Source organism: Myotis nattereri, assembly GCF_964212035.1.
Source record: "Myotis nattereri genome assembly, chromosome: 9".
Taxonomy (NCBI): Eukaryota; Metazoa; Chordata; class Mammalia; order Chiroptera; family Vespertilionidae; genus Myotis; species Myotis nattereri.
Genome location: NC_138084.1, coordinates 80,851,814 through 80,876,599, shown reverse-complemented (window position 1 = coordinate 80,876,599; position 24,786 = coordinate 80,851,814). Strand labels below are relative to the sequence as shown.

The 24,786-nt window shown below is 57.9% G+C and overlaps 1 protein-coding gene across 1 annotated transcript in view; it reads right to left on the bottom strand.

Moving 5' to 3' along the window:
- Positions 1-24,786, bottom strand: part of TMPRSS4 (transmembrane serine protease 4) — a gene marked incomplete at its 5' end in the record, with an annotated part of 78,030 nt that overhangs the window by 22,777 nt on the left and 30,467 nt on the right. The window contains 2 exons of the mRNA XM_081100351.1: positions 4,914-5,012; positions 6,501-6,739. Coding sequence (XP_080956477.1) covers positions 4,914-5,012; positions 6,501-6,739 — 338 coding nt within the window. The remainder of the gene's footprint in view (positions 1-4,913; positions 5,013-6,500; positions 6,740-24,786) is intronic.

Here is a 24,786-nt window from a genome sequence, read left to right as displayed (position 1 = left end):
AAGTGGACAAGCACTAACGCTAAGTGCAATGACGCCTGCATGAATCTCAGACACAACGAAGGAAAGAAACTAGACACAGAAGAGCATTCTCCGTCTGACTTCGCTCAGATCGTGGGAAAGGCAAAGTGATGCGCAGTGATAGAGATCAGGACAGTGCTCACCCCTGGGGGGTGGGGAGGGGCTGCGAGGAGCCTGGAGGAGCCGTTTGTAATGTTGGAAACTTACAGGTCTTAATCGAAGAGCCGGCTGCATGGGGTGGGTATAGGTAAACACTCATTGAGTGGTATCACCCGGTTTGAATACTTTACTGCATGGATGTTACTCCTAATAAAACAAGCAAACAAGAACATGGAACTCCCACAGCACCTCAGGGTGCAATCCTAGGGCCCCATCGACACATGTGCACAGATGCATGCAAGGCTCTGCGTTGCACGTAGTCACATGGCTTCCTGTGCGGGCTCGGCACATACACCACACGGCACACACGGAAGGAGCCATGCACAAGGCACATGCTACGCTTTCTGCCAGGCGAAGGGCAGGGGAGAGGGCGCTGCCAGTGTGCACACTCCCTGAAACCTGCCCTGGCTCTTGTGCCTTCCAGAGCCTCTGTTGTCTCTCCCCTCTCCAGGTCGGGGACCGCACCGGCTGGGGACAGCAGCTCCAAATGCGAGGTCTCCAGTCGGGGACCTGCCCGGTGCTGTGTTGAGGGTCTGGCTGCGCCAGCGGTGCAGGGAGAAACCGCGGGACCCTAGACGCTGCTGGCAGGGAATGTTCCCGTCCCATCTGGGAGGGAGAGTGTGTCTCCTTGCCCCTGTGAGTGCCCCAGATCAGAGATGGGGAGACCCTGGGTGCTGCCTGCTCCCATGGCTGAACACGGCAGATAGTCACTGGAAGAAGGAGCTTCCTTTCTTTATAAATATGTTTTTATTGATTTCAGAGCGGAAGCGGGAGGGAGAGAGAGACAGAAACATCAACCATGAGAGAGAATCATGGATCGGCTGCCTACTGCACGGCCCCCACTGGGGATTGAGCCCACAACCCGGGCATGTCCCTGACCAGGAATCAAACCCTGACCTCCTAGTTCATAGGTCGACGCTTAACCACTGAGCCATGCCGGCGGCGAAGGAGCTTCCTTTAAAAACTGTAGTCTGCTGGAGGGAATGCCTGGCTTGCCCTCTGGTGACACCAGGCCCCGGGCGGCCGGGGTCATAGCAGACAGCCAGGCCCTCGAGTCTGCAGGCTGCATTGTCACCCAGGCGCTGCCTCCCTGAACTGTGAGCCTTCGGGAGGGTGCTTCACCACCCTGAGCGTCAGCATTGCCCTCTGTAACGCGGGGAAACACCCGACTTCCGAGCGCCAGGCGAGGATGAGCTGAGACGCCTGGTGGGAGTGCTGGCTGGACACGGAGGCCCCGCCTGTGCCCTGCCACCCTGTGCCCGTTGGTGCAGGACTTCATCACTCACCTTCCGCTGGCGCCGGCTTCTCTCTCTCTCTCTCTCTCTCTCTCTCTCTCTCTCTCTTGTTAATCCTCACCCGAGGATATTTTCCCATTGATTTTTAGAGAAATGGGAGGAGAGACAGAGAAACATTGATGTGAGAGAAACATTGATTGGTTGCCTCCTGCATGCACTCCGACCAGGGCCTGGGAACCTGCAACTGAGGTACATGTCCTTGACCAGAATCGAACCCGGGACCCTTCAGTCCATGGGCCAACGTTCTATCCACTGAGCCACACCAGCTAGGGCTGAGATTCCTGTTTCTTATTGCCTTTATGCCCTCAGGGTTTTGCATTGGCTTGTTCTTAGCAAAGACCCAAGAAATGCCTGCTGGATGGAGCTGAACTCAGGCCTCTGCACTGTGGTCCATTTCCAGACATTTCCCTCCACCATCACCAGGGCCTGGACAGGGCCAGTTTCCACAATAAAGATGCGAGTGAACCAGCCGCTCTGCCTTGCTGTGGCTACAGAGTCAGGTGACAATAATGACGACGGTGATCGACACACAAATGGCACATGACAAAGTCCTTTGTCTGAGTCAAATTTAAGGGTGAATAGGATTGATCCTAATTGTCTGATAACCAGTATGTGTAGCACGAAATAATCACTAAACCAAACCAACACTTACTGAGTGTCTCTGTTATATCAGGAGCTGGTCTAGGAGCTATGGGTCAAAGACAAATGAGAAGTAACTGCAGCGGGGTGGAGCAGGGCCCAGACAAGCAGGTGGGGTCGTGCCCTCCCCTCAGGCGAGGCGGGGATGGGGGTGGATGGGAGAAGCAGGGAGGAGGACCACAGATACAGCAGAAACGGTCAGAGAGTGACGGGCGTTGTGCTGAGAGTAAAGCCGGTGAGGAGACAGTGGCTGGATGGGTAGTTAGAGTGGGAGGCTGAGGGGAGGGGCCAGGGGTTAGGGCGGGCTTCTGGCTGAGGCTTGAATGACATGAAGTAGCCAGGCAGGCAGGTAGGCAGCAGGCCACACACAGATACAGCAGAAAAGCTAGAGGCCCACATGGCTGGGGACAGAGGAGGGAGGCGGAGGTTGGGTAGATGAAGGCATAGGCCTCACCCGTGGATTGGAGGCTCTTGGGGTTCAGTGAGCAGGCGAGAGGGTACTGGCTGAGAGGCAGGATAGGAGGGGCGGGCTGGAGGGGTGGCATGGACACCCATTTAGTGGCCCTTCCCCAGGCAATGCATTCCTTTCCACTGAGTCTGCACAAATACGTGTGGAAGGACGCAGTCCCGGGCCGGCCTTGAGAACGCTGACTGCGTCATATTCAACCAAAGGATATTAAGCTGCAGTCAAAACAGATGGAGTCTGGCGCCACCAAATAACAGCGATGGCGCTAGCCGAGCAGTGTCAGAGGAGGGAGTGCTGGTACGTCCCCCCATATCACACTGGACACAGGCCCTTTTTATAAAGAAGCAAGGAGATGGGCCATGGACTGGGGATGCTGCTGACTTTGGCATGGCCCCGGCCTATCACAGACCTGCAGTCAAGACCTGCCGAGTTGCCCAGCGGCGTGGCTCAGTGGTTGACGATGACCTATCAACAGGAGGTCACGGTTCCATTCCGATTGGGGCACATGGCCAGGTTGCGGGCTTGATCCCCAGTGTGTGTGTGGGGGTGTGTGTGCAGGAGGCAGACGATCAATGTTCTCTCTCAGCATTGATGTTTCTCTCTCTCTCTCCCATCCTCTCTAAAATCAATGAAAACATGTATTTAAAAAAAGCCCTTCGAATCATTAAAGCAGAGACCTGCCCACCTGTCTCGGCAGAAGGGTGTCACGATCAGATGTAGGTATTGCTGAGTCCTAGCTTTTGCCTTGGGTGGCGGGATGTGGAGGCTTATTCCTTCTTAAAACCATCAGCCACCTGGTGAGTGACAGGAGGCTCTGCATGGACCAACGTGAAGGAGCCAGGATTCTGAACCCTCGGCGCCCAGTGTCTGAGGGTCAGAGACACGCAAAGCACCTGCCCGGCCACGCGGAGGGGCCCAAGGAGCCAACTCCGGCTCTGCCCCCGCTCTGCCCCTGCTCTGCCTCTGCTGCTGCTGCTGGCCTTTCTGGAAGCCTCTCTGCAAACTTCCTGGGCACAGAGGTCAGAGGTGATGGGCTGCTGGGAAGAGGGGTTGTTGAAGGTCATAGGTGTTGGGGATGATGGGCAGGGAAAGGTGGGTGCACGTTAGGCCTCTGCATGCAGTTGGGGGTCCACAGTGTCAGGGGCTTTCCTGAGCAGGACGGAGATGGGGACCCACCACATCGCATGGCCTCAGCCCAGAGTCAGTCCGGAGCTGGGGAAGGAGCGGATGGGCTGAGCGAGGCGGGTGCAGGTAGGACGCAGGGATCTGTCGGGGCAGCTGCACTCGGTGAGGCCCTGCCCTGATCACAGGACGCAGAGCCGAAAGGGTCCCTGGGGACACCCCCAGAGGAAACAGGCCGGTGGGGACATGTCTGGCCCTGGAGTTGCTGGACTGAGAGCCCACCAGAGGCCAACGGTGCCACCTTCTGCTTTGCTGGAGGCGCCTCTGTTTATCCCCAGCTTGGCCCAGCCCCTGGCCACACAGCACGGGCAGGCTGGCCTTGTGCTCTGTGCTGGGCTGCGGGCCGGGGCTGATTCAGTGCTGCAGGCCCTGGCACACAGATCCCGCCAACCTGGGATCCACGAGGGCTTGTCTGAGAAGAAAGCTCAGATCCCAGAGCCCAGGAGGGCCGGGTGGGGGGAGCTGGGCGGGAGGCTGGGAGGGGACCTGGCAGGGGTCAGGATGCAGGGCTGCCGGTCGGTTAGGGGGTCACCTGGCCGACTCCTCGGTTGGTTACTGGTGGCGGCAGGACATTCACCAGGACCCAGATGCGGAGGCAGAACAGCAGCCACGGCCGCCGGGCCGGCTGCACGCTGTGCGGTGTCTCCCATCAGCGCCATCGCAGTCGAGCCTCAGAACAGCCCCGAGGAGTGAGCCCCGGTTCCCGGAGAGGACACCGCGGCTCCTGCTGGTGAGGGGCTCCTGTGGCCTCCGCGCGAGGAGGGACGGGCCCAGCCCCTGGGCCAGGCTCTTGGACCCGTGGGCTGCTGTCTGCATCTCCCCACCCTTTCAGGACCCTGCGTGGGTGTCCCTGGCTGGTGCTGGGCCTTTAGCTTCCTTACCGCCCCGCGGTGCAGCCCGGTGGCCTGCAGTTAGCGTGCCACCAACACGCGGGGATTCCACCCGCTTCTCCAGCCCTTCCTCAGCTGAGGGCGCCCCCACTCTGCTGGGTTCTGGCTCTGGGGCGTCATCCTTGAACAGGGGCAAGAGGCCTGCCCTCCCTGGCGCCTGGGAAAGCGCCTACTGAGTGCGTGGCACCCAGCGGGGTCTTCACTGAGACCGGCCCGTCTCTCCTCTCTTTGGTGGACGTGCACCTTGCTCCCCGCTTCTCTTACCATTACCCTCGGCCTCCGGGGTGTCAGGTCCCAGAGGAACTCCGCTGTCTCACCTTCCAGCTCAGAGATGCTGGGTGCAGACACGCGGGCTGGGCTGGGCTGGGGGTGGGGAGTCACTTTAAAAGGGGGGTGGGGATTACGTGTCTGCAGAGAAGCCACGAAGACCCAGCCCGGGGAGTGTGCTTTTTTTTTTTTTTTTTTTTTTAAATCTTGCCTTGTCTTTTGACCTGCTGGGCAGCCTTGGGCGCAGCCCTCAGCCTCTCTAACCTCAAGGTCCCGTAGGGTCAGCGTCGTTGGGAACTCTCTCTCGGATAAAGGAGTTCAGAACCCACAGTGGAGGGGTGTCCTCCACTAGGGGCACGATGGCACCATGGCACACGAGGAGACGAAGGGGCCCGCAGAGGCCACAGGGGCCGAGAGCCAGCTCCGCTGCCTGCTGTTCTGGCCACGCAGCCTGCCCGGCCGTGTTCCCCTGCCCTCGCTGTAATGCCGCTCTGCATTCGTTTTCTGGATGGAGTTGGCAGGGGCAGAGCGGGGATGGTCGGGGTGTAGGAGAAGGCAGAGCGCAGGGGCACCTAGAAGGGCTTCTGGCCCTGGTGCTGGGCTAGATTCAGGCTCCCCTGGGGGCGAATGCCTTGCTCCCCACATCTCCCAGGGAGAACCCAGGGCCAGGATGCTGCGTTGCTAGGTGATGGAATAAACAGGTCCTCTGGGTCCTGGTAGGTGGCAGCGAGGTTGCTGAGGCAGGGACACAGTAGGGGGACCCAGGGGAGGGGGGACCCAGGGGAGGGGGAGTAGGGGAAGTTCTGGGCGAGCAGAGGCTGCTCACAGGCAGCTCAGAGCAGAGCTTGGCCACTGGCCGCCTCGGGCTCAGGTGTTTGGGGGGCTGTCCTGAGGGCCTCACACTGCACTCTGACCCCTGACCCTGCATCCCACCCTAGCCCCACGGCCAGAGGCCCTGCCCTCGCCCCCTGCCTCTTGGGTAAAGCAGTTGGATCCCTTTGCCAGGCAGTAGCAAAACCCTCTCTCCTGGGCGCCTCAAGCAATGACAGGTAAGGTGAGGGGGGCACAGGAGGGCGGGCAGGGTTTCCCGAGGTGAGCCAGGCTGGGATGCCCAGCAGTGTTCGATCGCCCGCTTCCCATCTCAGACGGGGTCAGGTACCCGCTAGGACCCCGCTGCCAGCTGCCCTCGGCTCAGACGTGGCCTCTGTGCCAGCCTTGCTCTTACCTCCGGGGAAGGCCAGGGGAGAGGCGGAAGGTGTAACTGCCCCTCCGACACCAATGGAGGAACTGAGGCACGGAGCCACTGTGCGCTCTGTCACCAAGTTGCATGTCAAGACAGCGGAGGGGCGGGTGAGGCCAGTGCCTGTAGCCCAGGGGACCGACCGGAGGAAGGCCCTTGGCTCCGGGCGACGCTGTCACTGCGGCTCCAGGCCCCCCCCCCCCCCCCGGCCGTGTCCGGCCCTCGGGCCGGCAGGCAGCCCTCCTGTCCTCTCTGAGCTCCAATAATTCCGCTCCGCTCAGTGGTCTTTCCTTCCGTCTCAGGGCGTCAGGTCAGGGGGTCTGAGGGGAAGGAGGGCGCCCCACTTTTGCATAGCCAAGGGCAATGCCTGGGCGTGGCCGAGGGGGACTCAGAGAGCCACCAGGAGCCAGGACCCAGACACAGGGACTCAGCCTCATGGTAGGAAGGGCGAGGAAGGGCGAGGGGCCTGAACGCTTGGCGGCTCTCGCGTGGCCGTTGACCCGAGCTGCCGTCCACGAGGCGTCGATGCTCACGAAGGGATCCCACGCGTGTGGACGGCCTCTGAAGCCCTCTGGTTTGAACGCTAAGGAGGTGGAGAGTGGGAGTGGAGGGGGGGGGGAGGGGGGAGGAAGAGGGACTTGGGTGCCGAGCCACTTCGGGCGAGCCGTGCCCTCCTGGCCTGCGTCTGCCTCTGGGAGGGGGGCGACCGCGCGGGGAGGGGAGGCCCCGCTGGGGCTCCTGCTGGTCACAGGTCCTTTGCAGCCACAGGAGCCCCTGCTCGGTCATTCCCTCTCTTGGTCTTTGGGTTTCAGGGTCTCAGCGGCGCCTGCTCTGAGTCGGGGCACTGACCTGGACCCACTGTGCCCCTTGCAAGCCACGGGCTCCCGGGCAAGTGTTTTCTGTCTCAGCCTCCTCATCTGTAAAATGGTCCACTTCAAAGATGCGGGTGAGGATTGGCCGGGATGCTGCCGGGTGCGCCCTGTAGAGGGGTTTCGACGGTGAAAGGTGGTTCCCTCGGCTGCAGTCTGCCGGGGGCTCAGGGAGCAGAGCCACAGCGTCGGGGCCGCGGGCTGACTGCAGGGCGGCTGAGCGTTCTCCTTGTTCTGGCTGCTCCGGGGGCGCTGGCGGGGGAGGGGGAGCTTGGCAGCTGCATCTCGGGTGAAGGTCTGTGTAGAGCACGGAGCAGGAGCCCCACGTGAGCTCTGGTGCTCCGAGTGGCTCTGTCTTGTTCTGAGTCCGTGTTTTCTTCTAAATCCTCCCATCCGACCACGCCAGGGCTGGTCCTCCGCGAACCCTGCCCACTGAGCTGGCTGTTGGGAACTTGGCCCAAGTTCCTCCTCTCTCCTCTGCTCACTGGACAGCAGGTGTTGGGTTCGAGCCCCTCTGCCTGGGGCTGGACCGTCTAGGACGCCGGGTCTCAGATGGAGAAGCCATGAGAGGCTGTGCGTGTATAAGGATGAGTCCTCATTGCAGAAGCCAGTGGCCATCAGACAGAACAGTCCTCACAGCCAAGTCCATGCAGGCAGGCAGGCAGGCAGCGGACACCGGCTGGTGAGCATAGACCTTCCCCATGAAGCAGCATCTGTCCCTGCACCCACAGCTTCAGTGGAGCAGCCGCATGCTGCCTCCTAGACTCACCAGTTCATGTCATAGCGGCACCTGAGCTCCGGCTCAGCAGCTTCTCTGTCTCTTCTGCCCAGCCGCTCTCTCCAGCAGACTTCTTCTCCCCCCATCCCAGCTGCTCTCTCCAGCAGACTTCTTCTCCCTCCATCCCAGCCGCTCTCTCCAGCAGACTTCTTCTCCCCCCATCCCAGCTGCTCTCTCCAGCAGACTTCTTCTCCCTCCATCCCAGCTACTCTCTCCAGCAGACTTCTTCTCCCCCCCATCCCAGCTGCTCTCTCCAGCAGACTTCTTCTTCCTCCATCCCAGCTGCTCTCTCCAGCAGACTTCTTCTTCCTCCATCCCAGCTGCTCTCTCCAGCAGACTTCTTCTTCCTCCATCCCAGCTGCTCTCTCCAGCAGACTTCTTCTCCCCCCATCCCAGCTACTCTCTCCAGCAGACTTCTTCTCCCTCCATCCCAGCCGCTCTCTCCAGCAGACTTCTCCCTCCATCCCAGCTGCTCTCTCCAGCAGACTTCTTCTTCCTCCAACCCAGCTGCTCTCTCCAGCAGACTTCTTCTCCCCCCATCCCAGCTACTCTCTCCAGCAGACTTCTTCTCCCTCCATCCCAGCCGCTCTCTCCAGCAGACTTCTTCTTCCTCCATCCCAGCTGCTCTCTCCAGCAGACTTCTTCTCCCTCCATTCCAGCTACTCTCTCCAGCAGACTTCTTCTCCCTCCATCCCAGCCGCTCTCTCCAGCAGACTTCTTCTCCCCCCATCCCAGCTGCTCTCTCCAGCAGACTTCTTCTTCCTCCATCCCAACTGCTCTCTCCAGCAGACTTCTTCTCCCTCCATCCCAGCTGCTCTGTCCAGCAGACTTCTCCCCCCGTCCCAGCTGCTCTCTCCAGCAGACTTCTTCTCCCCCCATCCCAGCTGCTCTCTCCAGCAGACTTCTCCCCCCATCCCAGCTGCTCTCTCCAGCAGACTTCTCACTCCAGCCGACTAGCTGGTCAGTAACCCACTTTTACACCATTTAGACCCCGAAGGCTTGGTGCCGACAGTGACATCAATCATACTGGCTACTGAAGGGCACAGTGTGCCATGTGGCCTTGCACCTGCTCATGGTGTCTTGGCCTGATGAGGATTCCCAGGCTCAGAGTCCTTGGACATCCGTTTAGGCACATGCCCAGCGCGGCCTGTGGCCATCCTGGTGTGTTGATAACACGGCCTCTCTGCTCCCACCGGCCTTGGCTGTCCGGGGACCTGGCGTGGTTCCCACAGTCTGCGTGGCCCATCTCCCCTTGGAGCCGAGTGTGGACCCCGAAGCAGCGTCTCGGGCAGGTGGCCCAGGGCCTCCCCGCTCTCTGCAGCTCCTACCACTTTCCTGGCTCCGTGAAGGTGTCCTCCTGGGGCTGCCCTTTGCCAGGGAGGTGGGACTTTACTGAAAGTGGGTGGAGCCTAGGCCTCAGGCAACTTAACCACCCGGAGCCCCAGTGTCATGAGAAAGAGGGAAAGGGAGATTCTAGAAGGCCTGCGCTCAGTGACACCAGTGCGCTCACAGAGGGCCCAGCACGCTGCCGGGCGTGCAGTAAGAACACAGTACATGCTGGTGATCACAACAAAGATAAACAATGGTGGTGCGTGTCCTGGCCCGGTGGCCCAGTGGGTCGGTGCGTCGTCCCATACACCAAAAGGTTGCGGTTTGATTCCCGGTCAGGATACATACCCAGTTTCGGGTTTGATCCCTGGTTGGGTGCGTACGGGAGGCAACCGATTGATGTTTCTCTCTCTCTGTCTCTCCTCTCTCTCTCAAAAAATCAATTAAAATAACATCCACGAGTGATGATTAAAATAATAATAATAATAATAATATTTTATTCTAATAATAATACTTTATTCTTTCAGCCAGGCACTGTTCTGGGGGCTGAATATACAGCAGTAAACAAAAGTGGCAAAGTCTATAATTCTATTATTTTATTAACAATTAATTACACTATTAATACAGGACCTAGCAAGTGCCTGACATAGTAGATACTGAAAACTCATTAATTATGAATGGGGAAGAGCCTGGGCCTCGCCTGGATGTGATGGCGGTGAGTCAGTGGCAGCTGTGGTATGGTCCACAGGCCAAGGGCCTGACTTCCGGAGGGAAGCCGCGGACCAGAGGTCCTGGGAGAGTGGCCCAGGGTGGAGGATGCAGTCCAGAGAGCAAAGATCTGCATTTGCTCAGGGGAGGGGCGGTTCCATGAGGAGGCAGAGAGGATGCTGGGAGCAGTGAGGAAGGGACAGAGGCCTGCTCCACCTGGCACAGAGAGGATTATTATTATTACTTTAAAAATATTTTTATTGATTTCAGAGAGGAAGGGAGAGGGAGAGAGAGAAACATCTATGATGAGAGAGAATCACTGATTGGCTGCCTCTTGCACGCCCCACACTGGGGATTGAGCCCGAAACCCGGGCCTGTGCCCTGACCGGGAATCGAGCCGGTACCTCCTGGTTCATAGGACGACACGCAACCAACCACTGAGCCATGCTGGTCGGGTGGGAAGATTATTTTAAGCAACAGGAGGTGTGTGGGTAGAAGCTGGATGGCGAAGGAGAGTTCCACAGACAAAGGCAAGGCCCGATAAGGCTCCATAGCGCCTGGGGTGGATGGGGTGGATGGGGTGGGGTGGGGCCCCAGAGGCTGCTGCAGAGGGAGGGAGGCGGTGGGATTTGAGGGATCAAGGTGCTTGTGAACACTGCAGCTCTGGTGTCTTCTCCGTTTTCCACATGTGGGTTCTACTTAAATGCCGGTGGCAAAGGGGTCTGAGGCAGGAAGAGATGTGGGCCTCCCCGGCCCTTTCCGCGGGGCCTGCGATGTGGAGGCCCTGCTGGCGGCCCCAGTGCGGCGGCCTCCCTCAGAGGGACTCGCTTCAGGCCTGACCTACTGACAATTCTCTCTTCAAATCCGTGTTCGACGTGAAGGAGCTCGTGCTGTTCTGTTCCCCGAGCAGCCCTGGGCGTGAGACTTCACCTCTGCCTTCTCGATGGCCCAGGTCAATCGCGCTTGTCTTTGTCCGCGAGGGCCTCCTCGCTGGTGACCTTTCGTAGTGAGCGAGGGGTGCCGTCTCCTGGCGGGCCGGCGCTGCCTGTCAGGCTCCGCCCGGGTCCACGTCATCATGACACCCGTCAGCTTCCAGGGGAGGGAGTTCGGCCCCTGGTTTTTAGTGTCTATTTCAAGGTCTAGTTTCAAGCTCAGGACTCACGGTGGCACATCTTGGAGGAGAAGGAGGGCGAATGGAAGGCAGGCCCTTGGTGCTGGGGTCCCAGAGCTCGGAGTCCCGGCCCCGACTGCTCCTGCTGAGTGGCCTCACCTGTGACCGAGGACCCCGAGGTCTCAGAGTCGTGCGCGTCTCTGGATGACTCTGGTTGTGAATGTCCTTCCCAGGGCCCTGGGCCTTTGCAGCTGGTAAGGCAGGGACGGGAGGGCAGCCAGAGGGTGGGAGTGGCCGGCACGCCGCACTCTGCTCTGGGGGCTCACTGTGAGGCCCCCTGGGAGCTGCCCAGTCCCTGCAGGGACACGATCCCTTGGGGACAGGGACATGATCCCTTGGGGACAGAGATGGTGCCCGCCCTCTGCCAGCCTTCCCCACCTCTGTTGTTGCTGGGCACACCCAGGTAAGAGGCTCAAGGGAGAACATTGTTAGGAAACAGCAACCACAGGGGACTCTCAGGACTGACTCTGTCCTGGGCGGGGCTGTGGGGGAGGGAGGGTTGGGCCTGGGCATGAGCTGTCCCGCCTTTCCTGGCCTGGGAGCTATGCGGCCTGGCCTCATTAGAGGAGAATGGGGGTAATTAGGCGCAGGTGGTTTTAAACTCGCTTGGGGCCAGAGGCTCCTGTCTCAGCCCGGATCCTGGCCACCCCGCTGCCTGGCCTTCGGGCCCTGGCCTCCACCATAGGGAGCCTCCCTGCCCTCCCGCCCGCCCTTGTCCAGCAAAGCCCAGCCCCTTCCCTGAGTAGCGGTCAGGGTGGCCAGGCCGCGGACCTGCCATTCACTTCCTGGAGCAACCCCTCACATTTGCACAGGCCTCAGGTTTGCAGAGCTGCTCACATGCATCCTTAGCCGCCCGCCGCCTCCAGGAACCCGCGTGCGCCTGGGCGGAGCGGACAGCACTGCCCTTTCACAGAGAGAGGACAGAGTCCCGGAAGGGTCCAGTCTCAGTGGCACAGGGAGCTGCACGCGCCCTCTTAACTCACAGCTAGTGCTCTTGTCATTGGCCTAGAAACTGCCCCTCCCGCCGCCCCCAGGCTCCCCCAGGCACCTGGTTCCCTGGGGCAGCTCAGGTCGGTTCTGGTGCTGATTCCTCTGCAACCCCTCCAACCCCCCTCGCCCCCAGAGCCCGAGGCCCCGGGCTGCTCTGCACAGGCTGGGAGCTGGCTGGACACGGCTGGATTCAGAGTGGCGGGGCCAGGCCCTCCCCTCCCTGAGCCTCCCCACCCTAGTGCTGGGCCGAAGCAGGGCAAGACTTCCCAGAGGAGCCCCAGGGCGCGGGCCGGCCGAGTGCCTTGAGGGCCATCAGTCACCTCTCCGCTGGACAGGAAACTTCCGCTGCCCTGACTGCCCCTTCCCTGCCCGCTCACCGCTCGCTGCCATGCTGGTTGCTGGGCACCTGCAGCATCTTGGCTGCGATCGGAGAGGGCAGGTTCTCTGGGCCCCTCAGACCCACATTTACTCTCTCCCCGTGCCCGCTGTCTGGGGTCTGTTCTCTCTGCTTCGGGCAGCGGAGCAGCTCCAGTATTGGGGGGAGGAGGAGCGAGGGCAGGCAGAGGGAGAGGGATTGGAGCCGCCACAGGAGCCTTGGGGCTCCGCCACCGGTTTCTTTAAAAGGAAAAGGAGTCATCTCTCCGGGAAGGTGGCAAAGGCCATGAGGTATCAGAGCAGCCCCTGGCTCTCGGGAAAGTGCCAGCCTCTGCCAGATGGCCAGGAGACCCCAGCAAGGGAGCAGGCGGGCTCAGGACGGGGTGGTCAGGAAGGCAGCCTTGGCCGCCGTGTCTCAGCTTCCTTGGTGCAGGGCTGCTGGGAGGGAGGGAGACGGGGCCGGTGGGTGCTGAGAGAGGTGAGGGCTGGAGGGTGGGGGCAAAGCAGTGTGATCCCTTTAAAATATATATATATATATATTTATATTTAAATTGATTTCAGAGGGAAGGGAGAGGGAGAGAGAGTTAGAAACCAATGATGAGAGAGAATCAATTGATTGCTGCCTCCTGCACACCCCACACTGGGGTTTGAGCCCACAACCCAGGCCTGTGCCCTGACCAGGAACTGAACCGTGACCTCCAGGTTCATAGGTCGATGCTTAACCACTGAGCCACACCAGCCAGGCCAGGTGTGACCTCTTTTTAACCTGGAGGGTGTTAGGGAATTCTCCGCGGATGACCTCTTAGGCTGCCTGAAGGGCTCTTTATAGGGAGCCCCACCCCACCCCGTCTTCAGAGCAGGGCCCCCACACTCACCATGCTGGCTCTGAGATCTTGCTTTCTGTGAGGCCTGGAGCTGAGGCCAGCACCGGCGTCGGGAGCAGGGCCTCCTGGCGGGGCCCCGCTGGTCAGCAGGTCAGAGCCCCCGGAAGCTTTGGCAGGAGGAGGCCTGGGTGCCCGGCACCCCTCCCGCTCAGCGAGCTGCCCCTCCCGGCCCTGCTGTACCCGCAAGGAGTGAGGTGGGGTGTGGGCGGCGGGAAACAGCCCTGCAGGTGGAGTTGCCAAACTGGAATGATTGTACGTCCGTAAGCTGACACCCATCTGAGGGGCTGGAGCAGCACCTGGAGCTGCTCCTGGGCCCTGGGCCTCAGAGCTGGGGACACGCCTTCTTGTCGCAAAGCCTTCCCGCCCAAATGGCTTCCACCAACCCACAGGCGTGGGCTGCCGGGTGGGTGCGAGAGGAGCCCTCTCCTGGTGTGTGAGCTCTCACTCCTGTGGGTGCTTCCGCTCGGGGCTGGGGTAAGTGGGAGGAGTTTGGGGATTGGGATGACACCATTTATGCTCCGTGGGATGGATTGCTGCCCTCTCTTAGGATAGAACAACCGCCTGGTGCGTGTTTTCTGCACAGGGCTCTCCTGCCACGGGCCCGCCAGTATCCCCTCTGTGCCCCCAGTATCACCTCTGTGCCCGCAGAATCCCCCGTGTGCCCACAGTATCCCCCGTGTGCCCGCAGTATCTCCTCTGTGCCCTCAGTATCCCCTGTGTGCCCGCAGTATCCCCTCTGTGCCCTCAGTATCCCCCGTGTGCCCGCAGTATCCCCTCTGTGCCCGCAGTATCCCCTCTGAGCCCGCAGTATTCCCTCTGTGCCGCAGTATCCCCTCTGTGCCCACAGTCTCCCCCCTGTGCCCGCAGTATCCCATCTGTGCCCGCAGTATCCTCCATGTGCCCACCAGTATCCCCCGTGTGCCCGCAGTGTCCCGCTGAGAGCGTCTTTCCTGCCTCAGGTACTTACCATTTCACATCACCGTGAGTGCCATGGCTCAGACCCGGGTCTTCCCTCCTCACAGGGTCTCTTCTGATTGGCATCCTGCTGTATGGTGAGGCCTGAGGGCCCGGACGGGGTGTGGGACCCCAGAGCCATGGAGCGAAGGAGACTTGGGCAGCTGTGCTCTGACCTCTGGTGGGGAGGACACCGCATCCTAGAGGCAAAGCCAGGGTCCCACACGACAGTGACCCAGTGCCAGGCTCAGGGCCAGAGCTTCCTCCACTTCTCAGCCTGGGCCTGCCCTGGAGGTCAGCCCAGGTCAGACCTGGGTAGTGGCCCTGCCACTGAAAAGGCGTCTAAGCGCCATCTCCAGTTCTCACAGCCACCCTCTGAGGAGGATTTGGTCCCATTGACAGCCGGGGAGATCGTGCTTGTGGCTCAGGGGGTGACTGGCCCACATCACACAGTGGGGCACACCTGGGGTTTGCACCTGGTTCTCCGACACTCCCAGCCACGCGAGAGCAGCCACGTGAGAGAGAGGCCGAACAGAACACGAGAGTCTGAAAGGCCCCCGGTCTGGGGAGAGGTTGCTCAGTGTGGGTGGCATGGCCTTGTCTCTGAGCAGCCGAGGTCTGAGGCTGGTCTGAGGAGCCCTCAGGATGGGGAGTCTGGGGCAGAGCCAGGTGCCTGCCATCTCAGAACAGGGGCCAGGCTGCACCTCTCTGAGGGCGACCCCGGCACAGGCAGCGAGGGGCCAGGCCCCCCTGGTGCAGCCTTGCCCGCTGAGGCCCCTCCGTGTGCCAGGCTGAGCATCTGGCCACAAGGTGCAGCTATCGCTTGGCACTCAGGTGAGGAAGCAGGAAAGAGGCTGCTGCCTGGGCAGGAGCACGCAGGGCGCGGCTGGTGGAAGGTGATTACTCAGCCCTCCTGGCTCAGCGCTGGCCCAGCTCCCAGGGGTCTGGGGGCCTGAGAAGAGGCCTGGGCAGGACGTGGGCAGGGCGTGGGCAGGGCATGGGCAGGACATGGGCAGGGCCACTGTGATGTTGGAGGAGGAGCCTGCCAGGCCTACAGGTAGATGCCAGGGGCCTGGAGAGCCCGGAGGCCCACCCTCAGGGGCCAGGTGCGAAAGCTGGCTGGACCCCCATCCAGCCTCAGCCCCAGCCCCTTCCTCCCCGCCCTGAGCCCTGCCCTGAGTGCTCTTTCCCAGCCGTCTCTTTAGATTCCCTCCTGTTTTAGCTCTTCCTTGTTCTCCAATTTTCCTCCTCCTCTTCCTCTGCTCTTGTTCCCAGCCTGGGGGGCCAGCTCAGGGGGGGCTTTGCCACGTGGCTAACAAAGCCCAGCCACAGCGCCCCTCCCTTGCGGGCCCTCCAAGGCCAGAAAGGCCCCCGTGATATGCTCACATACGTTTTTGCAAACTTTCAGCATATTCTGGGGGTACGCTTTCTTCGTTAAAAGGCCCTCACAATGTAAAGCTTCAGGCCTCACGAAGCCTGGCCGGCCCTCCCGGTAGGAGCCAGGGCTGTGGTAGCCCAGAGTCCCACATCCTGATCCCACCCCCGCCCCCCCCCCCCCCCCCCCGTGGACAATTATCTGTGACTGGGGGCCTTTTCTTTCATTCTCTGGAGCCGCACGTTCCTCACCGGTAAAATGGGGATCACAGGAGCACTGGCCTCACGTGGCTGCTGTGAGGATTCAATTCCATAGTCTCGCCCAAGCCAGTGTGGCTCAGTGGATAGAGTGTCGGCCTGCGGACCGAAGGGTCCTGGGTTTGATTCCGGTCAAGGGCACGTACCTTACTTAGTTGCAGGCTTCGCTTCTCTCTGACCTGGGGCCCTGGTCAGGGCACGTGCAGGGGGTAACCAATTGATGTCTCTCTCTCACATCGATGTTTCTCTGTCTCTCCCCCTCCCTTCCACTTTCCCTAAAAATCAATGGGACAATATCCTCGGGTGAGGATTAACAGCAACAAATTCCATAATCTCTGTGAAGTGTCTGGCACTAAAAGAGACTCCATGAATGGAGCTGTCACCTGGTTCCTTTCCCAAAGTGTGTGCTTATGGAGCCCCTGCCGGAGCCAGCTCTGGGCCAGGCGCTGGGGGTGAGGAAGTAAAAGACACAGGCCACACGCAGGCCCTGCACAGTCTGCTGCAGGGGTGGGGCACAGCCACGCCCCCACTGAATTAGAAAGATGCCTAGGAGAGGCGACGAGAACACTCTTTGGGGTCAGAGATGCTTTTCCATCTTCCAGTGCCCTCTCTCCCCCTTCCTTCTTTTCTTCCTTCTCCTTTCCTTCATTCCCCCCTGAGGACATTTTTACCCAAATACGTAATTTATAGGGCAGTATATTAATTGCCAGTTGTTTCTGATTATACATTTGATTTTAATGTCAGCAGCCATCCACCTATCCATCCCCATGTGCCCACCCATCCGCCCATCCGTCCATCCACCCATCCATCCGTCCATCCACCCGTCCGTCTGTCCGTCCATCCATCCATCCATCCATCCATCCACCCATCTGTCCGTCCATCCATCTGTCCATCCATCCATCCATCCATCTGTCCATCCGTCCGTCCGTCTATCCATCTAACAATAGTTTCTATGTGTTATCAGGCCCTGTGGTTAGACACTGTGATTGGCGGAAATGATTCGTGCCTTGGAGAGCTGGTCTGCCCCCGGCCTGCAGTCCCCATCAGGGCAGGGGCCCTGGGGGCCGCATTGGCATCACCTGGGAGTTGTTAGATGTAGCTCTCAGGTGCCCCTCCCACACCTACTGAGTCAGAATCTGAATGATAAGATCCCTGGATGATCTGCAGGCACCTTTGAGCGTGGGAACTACTGCTCTAGAGAAATGCATTCAGCACAGCAGCAGGATGCAAAACAAATGTCCAGCAATAGACTGCCTAACGGTGGCCGGAGGGAAGCCCAGGTCCTGGGTGCTGGAGGGAAGCCAGTGCCGGCAGCCGGGGGAAGGAAGGACTACTTTTGCACGAATTTCGTGCATCGGCCTGTAGTTCTTATATATAATGTAAAAAGGGGGTTTAGTTTCACACGTTTGCACGCATCTGTCCAATTTTACCAACACCTTTTACTGAACAGACTGTCGGTACCCACTGTATAGTCTTCCTTTCTTTGTCAGATGTTCATTGACCATAAGGCGTGAGTTTACTTGGTGGCTCTGTTTTCTTCCACTGACGTATGTGTCTGTTTTTATGCCAGTACCAGGCTGTTTGGATTACGATAGCCTAGGACAGTGGTTGGCAAACTGCAGCTCACAAGCCACATGAGGCTCTTTGGCCCCTTGAGTGTGGCTCTTCCACAACATACCACGTGCAGGCGTGCACGTACAGTGCGATTGAAACTTCATGGCCCATGCGCAGAAGTTGGTTTTCGGCCTGGGCGAGTCTATTTTGAAGAAGTACTGTTGATATTTGGCTCTGTTGACTAATGAGTTTGCTGGCCACTGGCCTAGGAGGATAGTTTGATATCAGGTAGTGTAGTATCTCCAATTTTGTTCTTCTTTCTCAAGATTGCTGTGGCTATTTGGGAGTCTTTTGTGGTTCCACACAAATTTTTGGGTTAATAGTTCTAATTCTGTGGAATGTGCCATTGGCGTTTGATAGGAATTGTGTTGAATCTATAGATCGCTTGGGGCAGTATGGACATGGTAATTCTTCCTGTCCGTGAGCACAGTATATGCTTCCACTTATTTGTACCTTCTTCAGTTTCTTTCTTCAGCATCATAATTTCTGAGTTCAGGTCCCTTACCTCCTTGATTACATTAATCCCTAGGTGTGTGGGTGTTGGTGGTGGTTTTTTGTATGCAGTTGTGAATGGGATTGTTTTCTTAGTTTCCCTTTCTGATAGTTCTGATTATAGATAAACAGAAAAACATTAAAAACTTAAATGTAAGACTCAAAGCCATGAAATTCCTAGAAGAAAACATAAGCAGTAAAATCTTGGACATTTCTTGTAGCAGTATTTTATCCGATATAGCTCCTTGAGCAAGGGAAACAAAAGAAAAATAAACAAACAGGAATACATCAAATGAAATAGGTTTTGCACAGCAAAGGAAAGCACCAGCAAAACTATTCACCCATGATACATCTGGTAAGGGGTTACTATCCAAAATTTATGAAGAACTCAGAGACCTCAACTCCAAAGAAACCAAACCAATTTAAAAATGGGCAAAAGACTTAAATCAGTGATGGCGAACCTTTTGAGCTCGGCGTGTCAGCATTTTGAAAAACCCTAACTTAACTCTGGTGCCGTGTCACATATAGAATTTTTTTATATTTGCAACCATAGTAAAACAAAGATTTATATTTTTGATATTTATTTTATATACTTAAGTGCAATTTAACAAAGAAAAATCAACCAAAAAAATGAGTTCGCGTGTCACCTCTGACACGCGTGTCAATGGATCGCCATCACTGGCCTAAATAGATGTTTTTCCAAAGAGGACATACAAATAGCCAGTAGACATATGAAAAGATGCTCAGTGTCACTAATCTATATATATAAAAGCCCAACATCCAGATTAGCAGAATGACCAGAAAGACTGGAACGACACGCCAACCAGCCTGATCCAGGCTCCAATCGGCCACCCCCCATGCCGGCCCAGCCCCTGACTGGCTGTGAGGCCTGGCTATGTGTAGAGGGGACAAGCTGTTTTGCAGGGACTGACTCCGTGGGGTGGGTTTGCCTTAGCAGGGCTCTGATGCACCCTTCATCCACGCGTTGGGTGTGCCACTTGTGGTGCTAATTGGGTGGTGTTCTGGTGTAGGCTCAAGACAACCACCAGTATGTGGAAGGGATGGGGGGAAGGGATAGGAGGTTCTGGAGTCTCTTGGGAGGGGCTCTGGTGCAGGTCCAGGTCAGCCACTGCCTGTGCCCAGCCCACAGCCACCTGGAAGGAGCTGCAGAGTGATATGCAGATGGTTGCCACTTGTGTTGGACTTGGAGGCAGCTGGGACAGGCCAAGCTGCGAATGGGGGCCACTGTCAATAGGGTCAGGCTTTGGTCCACTTAGCAAGAGGCAGGGGGCATGCTGAGTTTGGATGCTGCTTGTTAGGGGTTTGAGAAATTTGAGAGACTTCAGGAAAGTCCACAGTATGAGCTGAGACAGGCTGTTTGTGTGGAAGAACTGCTGGGAGAGGTTTGGGCCCGGCGCCTAAGTTGGTTGGGATGGGGGATATCAGGGACTCATCAGGGTGTGGTGAATGGTGTCAGCCAGGTTGATGGAGACTCAGATATGGCGCCCGCCTGTGCATGCCAGCTGGGTGTGGGGAAGACTCCGCAAGGGAACGACTTCTGCCAACACTCTGTCTGCAAGAAAGTTGCCCCTTTAGCCCTCACCTTGAAGCCAGTTTTTCCCCGTACATCCCTGGCATTTCCTAATTGCTGCCCAGCACTGGAGCTCAGAGTGAGTCTGTGAGCAAGTAGTCCATCGTGGTCCCTTTAAGAGGAGCTGCCTGGGACTCCAGAAGTCTCCATCTCACCAGCCACAATCCCTGCTGGCTTTCACAGCCAGAAGTTACTGGCACTCCAGCCTGGGGAGCTCGGTGTGGGGCTGGGACCCTCTTCTCCTCAGGAGGGACCTCCCCAGCTGAGACAGCTCTCCTGCTACTTATCTGCCTCACGTGGGTGTGGGACCAGCCTGTTCTGCGTCTCTGCTCCTCCTACCAGTCTCAGCGTGGCTCCTTCTTTGTATCCTTAGTTGTGGGACTTCTGATCAGCTAGGTTTCAGGTGATTCTCAGTGTTGGCGGTTCTGTAGTTTAATTGTGATTTTGATGTGGTCATGGGAGGAGGTGAGCACAACATCTACCTACTTTGCTGTTTTGACTGGAACTCTCTTCAGTGTTTTATTCTTATTATTTTTTTAAATTCAGGTTCTAGCCCCGCCTATTGCCAGTTGTGCGGGTGAAGGCAGGACCCTTACCCTTTTTGGTCTCAGTCACACGTGGGTTTAGTGGTGGCACCATCTCCTCCATCCAGTCGGGAGGATGGGGGGAGGAAGTGCTTGACGAGGACTTGGCCTACTGTGCAGAGCACCATGGGTGGGACCAGTTCTTACAGATCTGGGCCTGTGAGAACTTAGGGCAGGGGTGGGCAAACTTTTTGACTCGAGGGCCACAATGGGTTCTTAAACTGGACCGGAGGGCCGGAACAAAAGCATGGATGGAGTGTTTGTGTGAACTAATATAAATTCAAAGTAAACATCATTACATAAAAGGCTACTGTCTTTTTTTTTTTAGTTTTATTCATTTCAAACGGGCCGGATCCGGCCCGCGGGCCGTAGTTTGCCCACGGCTGACTTAGAAGGTCCTGCGATAGCCCACCTGCCGCCCTGGTGAGGGCTGGGCTGTCCTGCGGCTACAGCCGCTCTGGGCTCTCAGAACCGCCCTGAGCTCTGCGGGCTGCGCGCTGACCTTGCTCTGCACCTCGCTGCCCCGGCAGGGGCTCGGCTGCCCTGCTTCCGGGCGCTCTGCCTGTGCGCCTCTCCAGGGATGGGATTGCACACTGATTCCTGAAGAGGAGCAAGCAAAGCACCAGGTACAAGCCGGAGCCTGAACCAGAGGAGAGGGTGAGCCAGGCAGGGGTTTAACAAGACACACCCAGTCCCGCCCGGCGCCGGCCGTCTGGGAACCCGGAAGCACTACGTGACCCGGCTTTGACCCTCTGCGGAGGGACCTTGGCAAGTGCTTTCTGCTGAGATGGGGGCAGCCCCGTGCATCCAGGAAACCAGATGTCAGGAGCATGAGCTGGTCTCAGGGGCAGCGGGCCAGCCTGAGCAACCGCAGCACCAGGAAGCTCAGCGAGGTGTCGGCGCTCATGTGGCATTGCCGAGGGGAGAGGGCCCTGGTCAGCGAACAAACCACAGGCACCTGTGCACAGAGCTTGACAGGAACAAAGCAGTTCTTCTCATTTGACCTTCAGAACAACCCTGTGGAGTCAACCAGGAGACCGAGGCTCAGAGAAGCTGAGGGACTTGCCCAGGTCGCAGCTCCCAGGGTGCCCCCTGGAACTGAGCAGCCCCAGGCGCATGCAGCTCCTGCAGGCTGCCTTCTAGCGACAGCATGGCAGTCCAGCCTGCTGCCGGCTCGGCGATGCCGGTACTGGTTGAACATGTCCCCCAGGGATTCACGTCCACCTGACTCTTCAGCATGGGACCTTCTTTGGAAATAAGGTCACACTGGGGCCATGGGCTCTCCATCCAACGTGACTGGTGAGAAGATACACAGGACACGCGCAGAGAAGATGTGAAGAGGGAGGACCTGGTGGAGTCAGAGGCAGAGGCTGCAGCGCTGCTGCCACCAGCCAAGGAGCCGCTGAGCTCCCTCCCCGCCGGGGGAGCCGGGCCCTGCCCACGCCTGCCTTTCAGGCCGCTGGCCGCCGGGCTGCGTGACAATAGAGCTCCGGGGTCTTTGCCGCCCAGGTCTTGGTACTCTGCTCCTGGGGCCCCAGGAGACGATGGGTGCAGTGGCCAAGCGGAGCCTCATGCTTCTCGGTGGCTCCCCGCATTTCCTTCAGAACCACCCCCCCGCCGCCCGCGTCCTGCCCTCCTGCACAGCTCCGCGCAGAGCGGCCGGCCCTGCCGCAGCGCCCACGCAGACGGGCGGGTGCTGGGCCTGGGTTCTCTACTGCAGCACATTCCCGGTCTAGCCCTGGCTCTGGCTTTTCTTCAGCGACACGGAGCATGCTCCGCCGCGCTGTGGTGCATCCTGCCTGGGAGGAGGGAGGCGGTGACGCGGCCGCCTAAGGACAGCCTTTGCCTTGCAGGCCTCAGAGAGAACCTCAGTCCATCTCCCGGCCGCCGGGGGTCTCAGTTTGGGGTCGAGGCGTCACGCTGGATCTTGGCCTTGATCTTCAAGTGCAGGCAGGCCCAGTGCAGCCGAGGAGGCGGGTGGAGGCCAGGGCTCTGGGCTTGCTTCTCCTGAGACCGGGGGCTGGGTTTTGGGCTTCTGGGTGAGGAAGCTTTGTGAGGGAGGGCCCGTTCCTCTTGGGCCGCCCACCAAGGGAGGTGCTGTGAGGGAGGCCCCTCGTGCTCCCGCACACTTCTGGGGTCCAACCCCAGCAGGTCCAGGGGTCCCCAAAGGTGTGGACGGAGTCAGCGAAGAAGGAACGACACAGAGACAGCGTTCAGTTGATCAGCAGCCTAGCCAGGATCTCCAGCCAAGTTCTGGTCTGGATCTCCAGCCAGGTTCTGTGTCCATGTTCTCTTGCTAGGTTCTCCAGCCAGATTCTATCCAGGTTCTCCAGCCAGGTTCAGTCACCAGGTTCTAGTCAGGTTCTCTTGCCATGTTCTATCCAGGTTCTGTAGCCAGGTTCTGTCTCTAGGTTCTTCAGCCAGGTTCTGTCTCTAGGTTCTGTCTCTAGGTTCTGTGGCCAGTTTCTGTCCAGGATCTTTTGCCATGTTCTCTCCAGCGAAGTTCTTCTGTCTCTAGGTTCTGTGTAGGTTCTGTGTCTAGGTTCTGTGTCTAGGTTCTGTGTAGGTTCTGTGTCTAGGTTCTGTGTCTAGGTTCTGTGTAGGTTCTGTGTCTAGGTTCTGTGTAAGTTCTGTGTGTAGGTTCTGTGTGTAGGTTCTGTGTCCTGTTGTCTTGTTACATCTGTATTTATACCAGTTGATTCCAATCCTATCAATCTCTATTCCAAAGGTTAGGGAGTTTCTTATCTCCATTCCAGGGAGTAAAGATTATGTAGCTTAAGCATGATTGTTTGTAGTTAAAGTGATTAATTACCCACCTGGCACTTAGTTAAGGGGTTTTGTTCCCTCCCTAACTTCAGGGGAAAATCCCTACCTGGGGAAACAACCTTTCTCAGAGAGGTGACTTTGGTTAAAACACATAGTGCCAAGAAGGTGAGCAAACATATTAAGAATAGTATGCCATATATGCCAGGTCCCTTGAAACAGCAAGGATGGACCGGCTCCCGGCAGCACACAGGCCAGGGTGCTCCGCACAGAGCCACTGAGCAAGGTGCTCTGATGTTTGAGTCAGAAGCGTTGCCTGTTCATCGTTTTTGTCGTGGTCCCTGGGCAGCCTCTTCATTCTGGGACTTCCTGCTGCCTTCCTGGCTGAGGTGGGCTGGGAGCACAGGCGGGCGGGTGAGGGGCCATGGAGAGGAGGTGGTGAATTGGAAAGAACGTGGGTTCAGTTTCAATCTCAGCTTAGTGATCATTTAGCTAAAACAGTACTTTTTTGTGTGTATAATATTTAAAAATTTTTTTTATTGATTTCAGAGAGGAAGGGAGAGAGAGAAACATCAATGATGAAAGGGAATCATTGAATGGCTGCCTCCTGCACGCCCCCTACTGGGACCAAGCCCGCAACCCAGGCATGCGGTCTTGGCCGGAATCAAACCCTGGACCCTCCAGTCCACAGGCTAATGCTCTATCCACTGAGCCAAACCAGCTAGGGCTAATATTTCCTTTTTAAAAATTTACTTTTTAATTGAATTTATTGGGGTGACATTGGTTCACAAAATCATACAGATTTCAAGTGTACAACTAACAAAACGTCATCTGCACAGGGCATCGTGCACCCCCCACCCCAATAAAACTGTCCTAAGTACTTACAGACCCTGTGTGGGCTCCCACGAGGTCCCGTCTACCTACGCCTGCAGCCCCAGAGCAGTGCCTGGCCCACAGAAGGTGTCCAAACGTGGCTGTAAATTTAGCTGAACACACAGTTCCTGCCCCAGAAAGAACTCTGAGCGCAGAGTCGGGGGAGCGGGGAGCCAGGGCGCAGCGCCTGCAGTGCAGGAGGCCCAGGCCTGGAGGAAGGCGTGGTCTTCAGGGGGAAGTGCAGGAGGCAGGACACACCAGAGAGGGGCAGGGTATGCGTGTACACAAGAGATCTAGGTTTGTCCCAATAAGCTTGCAAACTAAGTCTTTTTTTTCTTTTTTTTTAAAGTTTTGGCTCACTGGAAAAAGCATCGGCCTGTGGACTGGAGGGTTCTGGGCTCGAGTCCAGTCAAGGGCATGCACCCCAGTTGCAGGCTTCATCCCCAGCCCTGGTTGGGGCATGTGCGAAGGCAAACAATTGATGTGTTTCTCCCACATTGCGTTTCTCTCCCTCTGTCTCTCTCTCTACCTTCCACTCTCTTCAAAAATCAGTGGAAAAATCCCCTCAGGTGAGGATTAACAAACAAACAAAAAAGCATCAATGATGAGAGGGAATCATGTATGGATCAGCGGCCTCTTGCATGCCCCGCACTGGGGATTGCGAGCTTGCAACCTGGGCCTGTGTCCTGCCTGGGAATGCAACCATGACCCTGGCTCATAGATAGACGTTCAGCCACTGAGCCACACAGGCTGGGCGCAAACTAAGTCTTCATGTTCCCATTTTACAGATGAGGAAACTGAGGTAAGTGGCAGACCCCACCCAGCCGGTGCTTGGCGGGTGGACCCATGGCGTGTGGTTGGTACAGGACACCGGGCCACTGACACGGAATCCAGAGCACTGGCGGGAGGAGCTGGGGATGACTCAGGGTTCCATGTGGAGGATGGAGTTGATGGGCCATTAGCAAATGAGTTCACTGGGTTGACCCTGTTGGAAGAGGGAAGGCTTTTAGATGGTCGATCCAG